The sequence below is a fragment of the Wyeomyia smithii genome, chromosome 2 (assembly GCF_029784165.1).
Source record: "Wyeomyia smithii strain HCP4-BCI-WySm-NY-G18 chromosome 2, ASM2978416v1, whole genome shotgun sequence".
Classification (NCBI taxonomy): domain Eukaryota; kingdom Metazoa; phylum Arthropoda; class Insecta; order Diptera; family Culicidae; genus Wyeomyia; species Wyeomyia smithii.
In genome coordinates, this window is record NC_073695.1 from 27742934 (window position 1) to 27759475 (window position 16542).

The 16542-nt window shown below is 37.9% G+C and overlaps 2 protein-coding genes across 9 annotated transcripts in view; both read left to right on the plus strand.

Annotated features, from left to right (window-relative positions):
* Positions 1 to 16542, plus strand: part of LOC129722357 (RING finger protein nhl-1) — a 165082-nt gene that overhangs the window by 92253 nt on the left and 56287 nt on the right. The window lies entirely within an intron of this gene.
* LOC129719536 (uncharacterized) lies at positions 5337 to 6701 on the plus strand. The gene has a single exon (XM_055670931.1). It carries the CDS (start codon positions 5337 to 5339, stop codon positions 6699 to 6701), a length of 1365 nt encoding a protein of 454 aa, XP_055526906.1.

Genomic DNA, 16542 nt, shown 5'->3' on the forward strand with positions numbered 1-16542 from the left:
TGAACAGTCATACTGGACACAATCACAATAGCGCCCGTTAATTATTTTCTCACAATTACTAGAATCTCACTCTAAAAGTTCATAAGAATCATCAAACCCAAAATTTAACTACTAAAATGAGTATGAAATCATTGAGTTGATTCAGATCTAGTTCGAGACAAATTACTTTTCCTAGAAACACTTTTGAAGTCAAGCAAGTTGATGAAATATGTTCTCAATCAAATTTAAAATGTTGAAAGAGATGAATTATAAATTTAGGAAGACTAAAAAGACAGAGTAAAACAAATGTTTTCATCCAACACAAAATAATTTTTTTTTTCTATTTCGCCTCGTCAAAAATTTGCTAATTAATTCAACTCAGAAAAAAAAATGTAACTGTTATTTCCTCTGAAGGACGCAAATAATCAATCAATGCAAATAATCCCAATCGTCGACCCACAAGTATTCATCTTGACCGGAAGGAATTTGTGTAAAGAGTGGTGTGCTTGTTGATTTCAAATGTAAACAGTCATATTTTATCAGCTGTAAAATACCCCACTATTTGTGTTGACTCCATTTTTGACACATAATCAACAACCGGAAATCCAAACAACTTGTCGTACAACTAAAAAAAAAAAAACAGAACTGCATCCATTTCCACTTAATCGACTTGTTTACAGATGCTCGAAAGGATTTATCATTTTAACACCAGCTTGTTTGTACCCGGTCCGGTTGCAGCCGTAACTTTTTGCGAGCATTATAAAACAGCATTTTTATTGATGCCTCGACGGTATCACAGTTTGCATTACGACATCAGCGCGGATTTTTTCGCATGTGTGCAATCAATCAAGAGCACTCCCGAAAAACCCCTCAAGTGCGAAATGGCACTGAAACAAAATATATTACGGAACGAATTAAAAAAAGTGGTTTCGTTGATCTGTCGCTTCTGCTTGTTGAAGTCGTTCAATCTGCTTTTCCCCCCTAATCCCATCCTTCCAACTTTTTGATTGGGTGAGGGTGGATTTCCTTCGAAACTCGTTTGATTGTGTTTTTTTCTCTTCTCGACTCCAACTGATTCCTAGAACGTAAATTGTCACCACATCTCGGAAGTAATTTCGTTAGTGACTGTCGCGTTGTTATCGTCGCCATTGCCATCAACGCCGCCGAGATTTGCTTTTATGACATTCTGGGTCACCGCACGCGACAAAGAGACACAGAATGAAAACCGGTAAAAAATGATAAATTTCTGGTACCGACACGGTGCCAAAAGCGAAACCAAATCATTCTCGAGTGACACACGGATTGCATGTGGCTTTGACGAGTGGAAACTTCTTATGTCGCGCGTGGTGAAGCGACGTCGTTTCGTCATCGGCATCCACATCCTCACTCATGCACACACACACGCGCGCCCACGAAGACAAAATAATAATATGATGTTTGCTTGAAACCGTTTTGATTGAGTTGTTTGTGTCACGCTCGGTTGCGAAGGAAGCATCCCAGACATCACGATAATTCGAAGAGTACAGGGACAAACTTCAACCGCTTGCGTTCCACACATGTCATGTTGCGTGAACGTTTGGAAATAAGTGACACGAGAAATGATTTATCTGTGATGCTGGAGAGATTGCTGAAGTAGAACTTTGTTGGGCTAGACACATAAAAACTTGTTTTGAGCTAAAACTGTAGCCATAATGATTTCGTATTAGCCCTTACATGTCATTCATCAATTTCTGAAAAACTGTTTCAATTGCATTTGTTTTCCAAATTCGCAACTATTAATCTTTTGCTAACATTGTTTATACCCCGCAGGGGTAACTTGTGTCCTCTAAAGTTTTTTTCTGTGGTATTTTCTTTCATTTTCAACTAACTAATAATTCTCAGCATTAACTGATGAAAAATGAAGAGTTTTAAATTTGTAACCGAAACAGTGCAAACTACAAGCGGCACCTAATGCTATTTATTATATTCGAAAAAAGGCATAGGGGTAATTAAAAGAAATTATAAAATATTAGATCCTTTGATTAGATTCTTTCAAGCTAAAAACTGATAAATAATATCTAAAATACACCAAATACACGATCAGTTTTTGGGCGCTCAAAAAACCACTGGTTACTTTCGCGAGTGGGTGCGTATCAACGACTCGTGCACCTCTAATCACCGTCAGCAACTGAAATAGCCAATAGCGTGCCTTGTTGCAACAAAATTTGCTGACGCTGGTGCCAGTAACAAGAAACCGAATGCATATGAATTGAACCAGAGTCGTCGTTAAACGCAAAATGTTTTGAACAAATCCAATGTCTATTCAATTGTTATTAATTCGCAGATGTTTTCGAATGACCAGATTCATGATAGTGAATCAATCAGTTTATATTAGCTTAGTCAGTACAAAAATCATCAGTATTAATTACTGGTTGCACTGCTTTAGCGAGAGCAGCATTCTGTAAAATATTACCAATACCAGTACAAATCATCACGCCGTTACTAGCACTGGTTAATATTTCATACATGTAGGGATTTTGAGCCATCCAATACATTGAACATTCGTTAGAGCACCAAATGCGTTATGAATAACAAACCTCTGGTGTACTGGTTCCAAAATAGCACTAGAGATGCTCCAACATTACACAATATTGATGTGGTTCCGCACCATCCAACATTTGCGTGCATGTTCAAGCATGATTTGTCACAGCCCGTTACGTTTCACTGTATCGTACGCCGCCTTAAAGTCTATAAATAGACGGTGTTTGCGTTCTTGAAACTTATCGAGGATCTGTCTCAAGGTGAACATCTGGTCCGTTGTAGATCGTCCGCTCGAAACCGCATTGTTATTTTTCATGCCTCAGTCGCTGGACCTGATACGGGAGAGAATTTTATAAGCGGAATTGAGGAGGGTTATACCTCGATAATTACTACAGTCGAGTATATGTTCCTTCTTGTAGATAAGGCATATGAGTTTTTCCAACCAGTCCGTAGGTAGTTGTTCCTCAGACCATCTCCCTTAAGATAATCTGGCGAATTACACTACACAGCCGCTCGCTCCCGATTTTGTGGTTCTTCAGCTCTTTCAAATATCTTATAATACCAATATTATTCACTCCCGAATTTCCCATATAATTTCGAAAAGACGCAGTGGGAACACCCCCTCTTGTGTTGAAAAAGGCAACAAAACTCATTGCACAGTGGTACAGTAACGCAATTTTGGCGGACATGAGCTTTTCGATGTAATTTTGTGGTTTTAAAGCAAGAATTTGTTTCTTATACTTAGTCCTTTATTTATGTGCAAATGAAAATTAGGTTGGCTCTACAATCAACGAAACAAAATAAACTACTGTTTTATTTGCAGAAATAATTGTATACATTCTTCGGCAAAATTGTAAATCAACTAATTTTAAGCAACTTCGTTAATATATTTTGTAGCTAATAAATTTACCGATTATTTGCTTTATTTTTTCAGTTCAAATGTAATAACAAAGTTTTCTTCGGTTAACCTTAAGAACACAAAAATACGCAACTTTTGACGAAAAAACATTGTCGATATGTTGTACAGGTGAAGATTTTCTATTTTTTCAATAAAACGTACAATAAAAATATATTTTTAAACTAATGTGAATGCTATCAACTGTGACGTGTATCTATTATTGCTTGGATTCGGCTCATCAGTCTTTAAGCTGAACTAAACGAAGTACTGCCTCTTTTCCTTCAACGTTTCGACAATATATTTTGTCTTTATCAAGAAGTCTACAAAAAACAAAGCAGAGATGTGTTTTCCCTATTTTAAAACCTTTTCCGAATGTCTGGTACTTACTAAAGCTTTTCGTTTTGTTTTCATTTGTAACTTATATAATACATAATTAACTGTGGTCTATTTGCGTTTATCACATAAAATGGAACTATTTTAAATAATTTTTGTCATTAAATAATCTAGAAAAACTTGTACTCGGAAAAACATTATTTATGGTCACAATTGTTAATCTTCTACTAGTGTGTTGTCGAAATTTTATCTAGATCAGATTGTCTGAGTGCGCATGATTTTCAGTTTCATGACGTCTATGAATTTTATGTTGTTTATTATTGTTTTTTACTGTGTTAAACACACCTGCATAAATAGAACTTAACCCGTCTGTATCACTTTTCTTGTTAACTGTATTGTTGTTCGTTGCTATGTGGCATATTTCCAGAATCGGTAGTGCTGTTGTGTTTCTGTGTTGGTCGAGTATTTTAACATTGTTAAGATCAAATGTGTGTTGGGTTCTAATACAGTGGTGCAAGAGTGCTGTCTTTTCACTTAGTGTTGCGAATTGTGGATCTTCTATGTCGGTGCCTGTGTCAACAAGTTTCTGCAGTGCATTCAAGTTCGATCTGTGTCCGCTAATTCGTGTTTTTAACTTATTTGTAGTCATGCCAATATATTGTGAACTGCAGTCGTTGTATGAAATACTATAAATAACATTGGTGTGGTCGTCTTTTGCTATTTTATCTTTTGTTTGTGTATAATATTGTTTGGCCATGTTTGTCTTTCGTGTGGCTAACTCAACTGTTTTGTAATCGTTTTTCAGGAACTTACTGATCTTATCGGTGAGATACGGAATGTATGCTATTGACCGGTAAGTGTATTCCAGGTGTTCACTCGGCGATTGGTTGGAACTATGTTGCTCGGTACTCCTACAGTTTCTCTGGTTGATCAGGCGATGTCGCAGTGTCTTAGGGTAGTCGTTCAGCTTCAAATGTTGGTCCATTATGTTGACTTTTGCAGACTCCGATAAGCCGGTGGACAACCTGTTCACTCTACTAATAAAATTGATGGCCATGTTTATTTTTTGGTGAGGTGGATGCGCCGAAAAATAGTTTAGAAAACGGCCACTTGCAATCGGTTTTTGGTACCATTCCGTCGATATATGTTGATCATCGTGTCTGACAAGTAGCATGTCAAGGAAAGGCAACCGGTTGTTTTCCTCTGTTTCACAGGTAAACTGGATGTTAGGGTTGTAACTATTAAAAATCTTGAGCACGTAGTTAAGCTGATCGAGTGGAATGGCAGTGACTAAATCGTCGACATATTTTTTGATGAACGGCACTTTGATTTTAAGCTGTTTGAGTACGCAATCAAGCAATACCTCTGTGACAAGCTCCGCTACAATTGGCGATAAAGGGTTGCCCATAGCTGTTCCGAAGACCTGTTGGTGGTACCGTCTTTTCAACGCAAAAACAATTCTTTGGTGGAGCGGTTACATAATCTGAAACTAATCGACAAAAAAACAGCTTCCAACCTGAAATCGCAGAACGCACTATGCCCAAGAATTTACGGGTTACCTAAAGCGCACAAACCTGGTTTACCTTTGAGACCTGTAGTACCTAATATGACGGCGCCGTCCTATGAACTTTCAAAGTTCGTAGGAAGAATTATTCAAAATTCCATGGATAGTGCATACAACATAAAAGATTCCTTCGAGTTTTGCGATTTCATCAACACTGTCACGTTACCTGTTGGATATTCGTTGATTTCATTGGATGTGGTTTCATTGTTCACATGCATTCCAAAGGAACTAGTATGCCATGACGTAATTTGTTACTGGGACAAAATAAGACCAAACGCTAAGAACATTTGCTTGGACCTGTTTCTGGAGCTGGTTGAATTTTGCATCGACGCTAGTTTCTTAAAATTTGATGGACGGTACCACCAACAGGTCTTCGGAACAGCTATGGGCAACCCTTTATCGCCAATTGTAGCGGAGCTTGTCACAAAGGTATTGCTTGATTGCGTACTCAAACAGCTTAAAATCAAAGTGCCGTTCATCAAAAAATATGTCGACGATTTAGTCACTGCCATTCCACTCGATCAGCTTGACTACGTGCTCAAGATTTTTAATAGCTTCAACCCTAACATCCAGTTTACCTGTGAAACAGAGAAAAACAACCGGTTACCTTTCCTTGACATGCTACTTGTCAGACACGATGATCAACATATATCGACGGAATGGTACCAAAAACCGATTGCAAGTGGCCGTTTTCTAAACTATTTTTCGGCGCATCCACCTCACCAAAAAATAAACATGGCCATCAATTTTATTAGTAGAGTGAACAGGTTGTCCACCGGCTTATCGGAGTCTGCAAAAGTCAACATAATGGACCAACATTTGAAGCTGAACGACTACCCTAAGACACTGCGACATCGCCTGATCAACCAGAGAAACTGTAGGAGTACCGAGCAACATAGTTCCAACCAATCGCCGAGTGAACACCTGGAATACACTTACCGGTCAATAGCATACATTCCGTATCTCACCGATAAGATCAGTAAGTTCCTGAAAAACGATTACAAAACAGTTGAGTTAGCCACACGAAAGACAAACATGGCCAAACAATATTATACACAAACAAAAGATAAAATAGCAAAAGACGACCACACCAATGTTATTTATAGTATTTCATACAACGACTGCAGTTCACAATATATTGGCATGACTACAAATAAGTTAAAAACACGAATTAGCGGACACAGATCGAACTTGAATGCGCTGCAGAAACTTGTTGACAACGGCACCGACATAGAAGATCCACAATCCGCAACACTAAGTGAAAAGACAGCACTCTTGCACCACTGTATTAGAACCCAACACACATTTGATCTTAACAATGTTAAAATACTCAACCAACACAGAAAACACAACAGCACTACCGATTTTGGAAATATGCCACATAGCAACGAACAACAATACAGTTAACAAGAAAAGTGATACAGACGGGTTAAGTTCTATTTATGCAGGTGTGTTTAACACAGTAAAAAACAATAATAAACAACATAAAATTCATAGACGTCATGAAACTGACAATCATGCGCACTCAGACAATCTGATCTAGATAAAATTTCGACAACACACTAGTAGAAGATTAACAATTGTGACCATAAATAATGTTTTTCCGAGTACAAGTTTTTCTAGATTATTCAATGACAAAAATTATTTAAAATAGTTCCATTTTATGTGATAAACGCAAACAGACCACAGTTAATTATGTATTATATAAGTTACAAATGAAAACAAAACGAAAAGCTTTAGTAAGTACCAGACATTCGCAAAAGGTTTTAAAATAGGGAAAACACATCTCTGCTTTGTTTTTTGTAGACTTCTTGATAAAGACAAAATATATTGTCGGAACGTTGAAGGAAAAGAGGCAGTACTTCGTTTAGTTCAGCTCAAAGACTGATGAGCCGAAAATCCAAGCAATAATATTTTTAAACTATTTAGGTCATCCGAAGAATACTCTGTTATTAAATTTGAACTGTAAAAACAAAACCAAAAAACTGTTTTTTTCGATACCCACTCTATGCCAGTCACGTAAAATTGCTCTATTTCGGTCAATTTAATAGCTACAAAAGAGTTTTTTTGTTGCTCAAAATTAGTTAATCAACTGTGCCGAAGAATGTATGCAGTTACTTCTGGAAATAAAAAAGTTTATTTTTATTTCGCCGATTTTAGGACCACCAAAACTTTCATTTGCACATATATAAAGGACTAGCTATAAGAAACAACTTTTTAGAAGAAACTGTGACTCTAAAATCAAAAAATCGCATCGAAAACCTCATGTCCACCTAAATTGCCTTACTGTACTTCTGTGCATTGTTGTTGCATTTCTGTGAGCATGTGACCGATATTTTTACACGCGAAACTGAAAATATTCAATTTTAGACTTAGTTGACTCAATTTCATACTTTCACAGAAAAAAATGACAAATCATATGGAAAAGTTACTTATTGCAGATTGCGTCCGTGATTCCGGACTAGAAATGATAAAAGGAGAAACCTGCGACGACGCGCTAGTGTAAGGTTACACCAACAATGTCTCTAGTTGAATCTTCCATATAATATGCTTGTCCTTAACAACGAATGAACTGGTTGTACTGAGATTCGTGCCCGCAATCCTCCGCTCTGTACCAATTAGAAGAAAATACATGACTAGTTTGTGCTTGGTTAAACACTAAATGTCAAACACTCAAAACACCCGTAACGAAGAAATCTTCTAAAACTAATGTTTTGAAATAAATTACTACCCGCATAAACAACTACCATACACGAATTGTTTCCCGTATAGTATCTTAACCATTTATAAAAAAGTCACATACATACACATTTACATACCATATCAGCCCCAGTTTTGACCATCTCCTTTATAGTAAACTGAGAAATAACCATTCGGTGAACTAGGCGTTAGGTATGGTTACCATTCAAAAACATCGATTTTCCCGAACATATTTTTTTCGATATTATACACGATATGGTAAACTAATAATCAAAAATTTTGTACTAAACCTATTCTTCAAATAGTATAAATATGTTATTTTGCTGAAACAAGATACGCATCCGGTCGATAGGAATAATGGTATTTAAATAGTTCCTAATAGTTTACGTAATTTATCAGTATCAGTACTGCTATTGTTGAATTACCATGTCAAGAACATTAAGTTTATAATATTTTTTAGTTTACGAATATTTTATTAGAAATGGTGAAAGCATGGCTTCCAATTGTTCAGGTACCATTTCATGAATGGTATATTTATATTGATTTATATTCTGATAATCGTTCGTGGAATAGTCCTGATATTGTTTTGAATATTATAAAGATTGCTAGTGGCGATTTCTTTAGTTTTTGCAAAAACATGATGTTTTTGTTTTTCACCTGCAGATATCATCACTTGCCAGCGATCTGGCACATTTCTCTTTGTGAGTGATCAAATTTGTATTCTTCCAGGCTGCGAGGTGCACTGTTTTGCATTCGTCGTCGTGCAATGTCGACTTCAATATCGTTCTGCTCGGAGATACTGGATAGAAAGAAGAATTGTATAAATACTAAAGCCGAAAGATTTGTGACCAATTTGATTACCTTTCATTATAGTTTGACAAAAATTGAAGCTTCTAATCCCTCAGGGTTGTCGGGCTTTTTTTCGATGCTTTGATTGTTGTTCAATAGTGCCAAGATATTGTGGATGCCGATACGGGCGTATCCCCGACGTCCACGATGTCCGTTTTTAACGTGGCGGGATACCGTTCATTGAACGCGCACGCCTTTGAATGAAGTAGTTGTACTGTTTTCGCTATCACGGTTAGACTTCGAGTTAAATTTTTTCTGCTGACTCATGGGTTATTATGATTGGGGTTTTTCGTTAGTGCGTGTAAGGGCAAAATCGACAATTTTTGCGCATTTTTTTAATGCAAACATTAAGGCTCAACAGATTTGTCAACAAGTCTACATCCAAAATTTATACTTGATCGGACTTCTGGTAAGGCTTCTCTTACAGTACCATTAACAACCATTAAAACATTACAATTTTTTTGGTTTTGTCCGATAATTTCGTGTGGGCAAGTACCCACAGAGATATTTTCCGACTGGATACTACTGCCAATACTACCCACATCAACCGCCGGCCCTGAGTGAAGAGGAGTGAACTCCTCTCGTCCGACTTGTGCGTTCGTATCTTCGATGACGATCTTTATGTCGTGCTGTGGGCACTCTCCATACGTTTTTTCAAAGCGCTCATAGAACTCCTCCTTTACGTCATCGGTTTTATCGTTTGTCGACGCGTACCCGTTGATAAGGCTGTAATTGAAGAATCTGCCCTTAATCCCCAATACGCATAGACGGTCTTTAATAGGCATCCACCTAATAACACGCTTCATTTGGTTTCCAAGAAGTACGAAACCGACGCCCCGTTCCGCTCTATCGCCGCCACTGTAGTAGATGTGATACTTGAAAGAAGTGCCCGCGGTCGGATTGACCGCCCGGTATTCACGTTCCCCGGTTTTAGGCCCACGCACCTCTTGTATGGCTGCTACCTCCACTTTTGCCTTCCGTAGCTCTCTGGCCAAGATGCCCACGCGTGCCGGTTCGAACAGAGTCCTAACATTCCAAGTACCAAGTTTCCAATCGTTGTCCTTTTTCGTTTGCCTTGGTCTATACCAATTGTTCCGATTCGTATCATTCTCTAGATTGCTCGCAGTATGTTTATTTCAGCATGCTGCCTTACTAGAGCTGCGATGCCTAGTCTCGCGACAGGGCTGCCGTCATGGGTGTAACTGGCGAGACACCGCATTTCATAGTTCAACCGTTCGCTCCGGATCAGTCGCTGTTTGAGCCGCTTCTAACCTGTGGAACAGACGCTTAGGCAAGCTGCTCTCCAAGGAGATCAGGAGATTAACTTATTCACACAAAATAACAAAAACGAAGCAAAAACTGGCCTTCAGTGACAAAAAACACGCTTGGATTAAAATAGGCAACGATTGAATAAAATCTCCCCTCAAACATAAACAATTGAGAATTGTGAATGAAGCAAAAATAAGGATAGCACTAAAACAAATACTGGAATTAAGTTTGTCAAAATTATCCTCAAACACAAAAAATATTATTTAGAACTTGCTTCGATCACGCTTAAAATTGCTATAGTTGGTCTTGGTTGAAAACTTGTAGACACGTATATTTGTTAGCTCGTAGGGTAACATTCCCTAGAATACGGTGCCCCGAAAATCGATTAGCTTAGCTTTTGAGCTCGACTGATTTGAATCCTCTGGCATCAACTCGAAGAAAATCGAAGAAGAGAAAAAATATAAAACTGTACTTTAAATAACAATAACTATGCGAAAATCCAGATACAAACCGTAGTTCGGTGTGATGATGGGCTCTAGACCCAGAAAACCCTGTTGTTTGATATTTCTTGGATTCATTAAAAAGTTTTACATAAAATGTCAAATTTTCACTAAGCTATTTTTATTTTGGCGATGAATTTTTTTAATCTTTAATGTCTTCAATCACCATGCGTCTCCATCGAAAAAGCTACTGTAATGCAGTATCATGATGCTGACAAGTTTGATATTTTTGCATCAACAGTAGCTTTTTTTTTTCAATGAAAGTGCATGGTTGTTATGGTGGAAAAATTCTATCGCTATAAATAATAGTTTCAAATGAAAAACTATTTCTGTAAAAAAATATATATTTTATGCAAGATTTTATAAGTAATCCAAAATATAATGTATCTTGGATCTTGAACCTTTTGAAAGAGCTAAACTGGTTTGTATAATCATTTTTGCATAGTAATTGTTATTTAAAGTACAGTTGGGGATGAAAAATTTTTGAAAATTGAAAACTTGGGAAAAAATCTATGTTTGCGCAACTCAATGACAGAAAGTACTACCCTAATGGAAAAAAAATTGAAAATATTTATGGAGCAAAATGTAATGCACAAAGGAAATACCAGAGACAATGTTAAAATGTTAAGTACAGTCAAGTTTTTTTACACGGATTTTTGAAATAACGCGTTTTTTTCGCGGATTTCGGAATTAACGCGGGTTGGGAATCGGAAACGTCTCAGTGTTTATTGAGTAAGAGACTAAGTCAAAAAAGACCCCCGCCCTTCGAAAGATCCGAAATAATCTGAAATGATCCGAAATCAAAAAGTACAATTTTACATACTGGTTGTAAAGCGTCTCATTTCTTTTCTATAGCCTTTCTTGGTGGTTTACTTTATGCGGATTTTGGATTACCACGGTTTTTCCACGCGGATTTTCAAACATGTGTTTTTTGCGCGTATTTTCGAACGCGCTTTTTTATGAGGTATCCTCCCCCCGTAAAAAACTGGCTGTACTCCAAAAATGGCAAAGAATAAAAACAAATAGAAAATAAAAAAAACTGGTGACTGTAAACTGCCGTATGGAAAACAACCCATTTGAAAAGATGCTAATAAAAATTATAAATTTACATGAAATTAGATTAAACCAGTTACGCAATATGAGATAGAGCATGCAAAGCCATTATTCGAATTTAGGTAATGGAAAATCACACAAAATTCACTTTCAAATAATAACACAGTGCAACAAAAAATGACTTTTTTTCTGCCTTGGCTTCTATATAGGGTGAGGAACGGCTTAAGCAGTAGCGCCTATTTTAATCAGTCGAAGAAAACAAGCCTCAAACTCCTGCATTTTGATCAATATCGACAATTTCAATACTTTTACAAGAAAGATAACCCGGCTGCTTGCGTGTCAGTCATTTTTTCTAGTAAATAAACGTTGACCGTTCATTGGCAGTATTGTAATTTCTTTTTGTCTGATATTTTGAATGAAGTTCATTGAATATTTCTAAATTTTTGTGAGACGTTGAAGTGTTGCCGAATTGTAATATGCACATTTAATACGACATCATTAAACGGGAACGGAACAAAGGCTACGGTTATGCAGAACGCGAATGCCGGCGCGATGCGATTCGCCTTACCGTGGTGAAATGTACAGCTCTTTTTAAGGCGAAGTAGAGCTATACATTTCAACAGGTTTCGTCTTGCCGAATCACATCGCGCCGTTATTTGCGTTCTGCATGACCGTAGCCAAACACTAAGCGACGCAAACACGTAATAATAGTCAGAGTATGCATGTAGATGAAGATAATTAACTTTGGATTATAGCGCAAAACGAGAAAATATTAACTCTTCATTTGTGTTCTTCAAATTTCAGTTGTTCAATTTAATATCCGATGAAATGTCTGTTAATTATCTGATGAAGCTCTTATATAGGCCAAATGATGCATTCCCAATTTACTAGGTCCATAACTCTGCCGACCATGCTTGGGAAAGCGCGGTATAACGACCAATCAGAGGTCGAATTTTGTGTTTTGACAAGGCTTAAGAATTTTCAATAGTACAATAGTTCGAATGATAAAATTGCAATTTCATGCATTTGGTAGAAATCTTAAAAGATTTTCTAATCGATTGCTGTAAAAAACGAAGGAAATCCATCGAAAACTAACCGATTTATTAGCATTTGAAATTTTTCTCACTTTTTTCAGTTTTAGATTTTAATTTCACATAGCCGAACTTCCTGAGAGAAGTATTCTACTTCAAAATTAAATCTTCATTAATTCATTTGTTGTCCTTATAAGAACAATTTTTCAATTTATCATAGGATGTAGTGTTTATTTCACATCTCTGTGGTACCTTGACAGTGAGGACTAAGGCGCACGGTCAAACACAATAAGGAAGGTGTTTTCACATTGATAAATAGACACGGCTTTACTGGAGGAAGTGTTGGCAAATGCATCTACCGCTAATACCGCCGCTATCATACGAAAGCGCGTCGTTTCATGTGGGGAATATCAACAACGAAAAATGACGCGCGTCTAAGTATAACCCGAACTGTTTCGCCGTGCTCCTTCATTTACTTCCACATCGGCCCCAGGGAAGTACCGGCTGCGTCTATCGTTGAGTCTGTCACTATACTGCTATTGTTACCAAAAGCTATTAACTCTTCAAATAAGTGTTTTATTTGTTCTCAAAAGAACAATTGTTCAATTAAAAATCGGATTTACGCAATCGCATCTCTGTAATATTACCGACAATAATATTCTTCTTACAAAATGATACAACTTTCCCATTAGGCCTCTGCCATAATAGACGCGAAAAGCGACGCGAACCGATTCGCTCGGCTGTAGGTTAATGTACAGCCATCAGTAGAGCTGTACATCAACCTACGGCCGAGCGAATCGGTTCGCGCCGCTTTTCGCGTCTACTATGGCAGAGGCCTTACAGAAAGTTGCTGGCTGATGTATTCACTTCATGCAAGCCTGCTGCTGATGCTTCCCGCTACCACACTAAAACAGCATTTTAGTGAAGGGAGTGTCGTTGCATCAGCTGACCCGGCTACTATCGATGCTGATATACCCGCTGCAAGAGCTACGCTATGCATAGCCATGCCACAGTTGTGGCCGCTTTACGCTGGCCCAACTGCTGAGCAACTGCAACGCTATCCGTAGCCATGCCACAGTTGTGGCCGCCATTGGTATCCGCTGTACCTGCATCTGCTGGCCCTGCAACTATCGATGGTGAGATCCGCTGAAACTGCAACGCTTATCCGCAGCCATGCCACAGTTGTGGCCGCTATCCGCTATCGATGGTACCCACAGCTCGCTCCCGCTGCTGCTAAGGGAGGACTGCTGTCGTCGCTGTTCAGAACTATTATGAGCGGCTTCGACTAAAACAGGCTCTTATATAGGGATGAAAATAGGAATGAATTATTTTTCGTACGGGGTGGATTGATGTAACTTGAAAAATATGTGTGACTTCATTCCGGCTCAGAGCGATCATTTGATAAGCTCCACCTCTTTTTTCAGTTTCTAAAGTTTTTCCTCAGTTTCGCAGCACGGATGCACAAAAATGATTTCTTGTCGAGCCGGACCGATAGCACTCTCATTGAAGCAACAAAATAACATGTTTTGTGTCGTGTTGTGCAGCTTGGTTGAAGAAAATGTTCCCGTCCCCGTGTCGCATGTAAGCAGATTATTGCGTTCAGTAGACAGTAGATAGTGTATCCAGCGAATAAACACCGATGGTGCTCTCACACACGCAACGGTTTTAACCCGTATCCAGAGTTGCCATTTTCACAGATTTTTCTGTGAAATCACAGATTTTTCTCTTTTTCAAATCACAGAATCTGTGATCACAGATGACAGATATTTTTGGAAAATCATAGATTTTCACAGATTTTTCCCATAAATGCCGGAAATAACAAATTACCTACATTTTTTCTACAGGTCAAACTCATTATTTCGAAGGATTTTCCGGAAGCTCGAATAACCATCTGTAGAAAATAGTTCGACTATCCGGAGTCATTCTTTTCGCAAGTTTCGAATTCGTTTACACTTCCGACATTTGCCTTTTTATCGATTCCATCTAGGAATGCTAGTTTTTCGCGATATATGCTGCTTAGTTGACTCAATGAAGTGTGCAGAGAGGTGACCTGATTGAATCACCTCATTATGATTGAATTTACGATATTTTGACGTTCACCGTTTCCAACGTATGGAAGAGTTTCTTCTAACTAAATCATGGTCACTTTCTCTGATACGTAGCTTATCTGGTCTCAATGCCAACCTGAAAAACACTTCGTTGAGGAACAAGTTGACTGTTCCAATGCAATTTAAAAAGCTAAATAGTTAATTCAATCGAGTGGAGGAAAATTTAATGTTAATATAAAGCATTTCAATCAATCTCGTTTTGTTTTTGAACAAATAATCATTCCCCAGATATGATCACAGATTTTTTTCTCTAGGTCACAGATTTTCACAGATTTTTGTCGTCAAATCCCAGATTTCAAAACGGCAACTCTGCGTATCTTATTGCTGTTTGTAACATCAAGCGATTTCGTTTGCTCGCTGTTGCGTGTTGCATCATGTTGCAACTTGGCAGCTGGGAGACGACGAAATTCTGTTTATGCTGATTGATTGAATCGACTTCATATTAGCTCTGCATAGTCGAACTAACTGCTTTTGTGAATGCGTACTAACAGGGCAGTTAATTATTCAATGTCGGTTATGCTGATCGCAGCCTTTGCGCTGCCCCTACAGTTGGGGGGTTTACTAAATAAAGTGAAAATTAGACAACTACAACAGAATTAAAATTGCATCCCGCACAGAATGTCTGCTTGTGTTGATGCCAGAAAATTGTTAACCTTCAATTATTTTTATATTTGCCTTGAAAAAAGCATGTTGCGGTTCAAAATCGGTTGCTAATTACAACCTTTGAGCTGTCCTAACATTAGGGGAATTAAGATACACGGACAACATGCACTGTGGAAGCTATTTCACATTCAGTAAATTAGACGGGTGCGACAAATTTGAATTGCTAGGATGCAACACAGAATGCTTGCTTGCGTTGACAAAAATAATTAATTTTCAATGACTCGTTAATTTGCCTTAAAAAAGGCATTTTGATTTCCGGAATTGGATTTCCTGACGGCAATCATCATGCTGCCCCAACACGGGGGGGATAATGGCTGTCTGGAGACACATGCTGAGGAAAACCGCGCTGCTCCTGAGACGTGGTGACCAACCACAGGGCTAGTGCTGCTACTAAGGAAGGACGACTGCTGTTGTCGCTGTCTAGAACTATTATGAGCGGCTCCGGCTGAAACAGGCTCTTATATAGGCCAAATAGCATGTTTTCAATTGCAAGGTATATGATCCTGTCGACCGTGCTTGGGAAGCAGGCATATAACGACCAATCAGAGGTCGAATTTTTCGTTTTGACAAGGCTTGACTATTTTCAATAGTACAATAGTGTGAATAATAAAATTACAATTATCTTATTTTGGGAAGAATCTTAGAAGATTTTCCAATCTATTGCTGCAAGAACGAAGGAAATCCATCAAATACTAACCGATTTATTAGCATTTGAAATTGGACATAATTTTCACTTTTTTCGGTTTTAGATTTTCATTTCACATCCCTATGTAGCCGAACTTCCTGAGAGAAGTATACTACTTCAAAAACGCCTGCAAAACAGATGGAAACTGCTAAAAATAGGTTCGGGGTGATTGAAATAGTGTCCCTCGATTGGTAACTTTGATTGATGATTGTTAAAGTTTGCTAACTTAGTTTTACAATCTGAAAACAAGTTCTGACAGAGAAAACGATAGCGAACAGATTGATATACTACTGTTTGAGTTTCACCCACCACATTTCGAGTATTTCGTCTGAATACACAGGTGGTTCCTAAAGCTGCTTAGAATATGTTCCCTACCCTATATATTTTTGT

What these genes read in the sequence shown, in the direction of transcription:
- LOC129719536 (XM_055670931.1), top strand. Translation starts at nt 5,337, where the DNA reads ATGACGGCGCCGTCCTATGAACTTTCAAAGTTCGTAGGAAGAATTATT.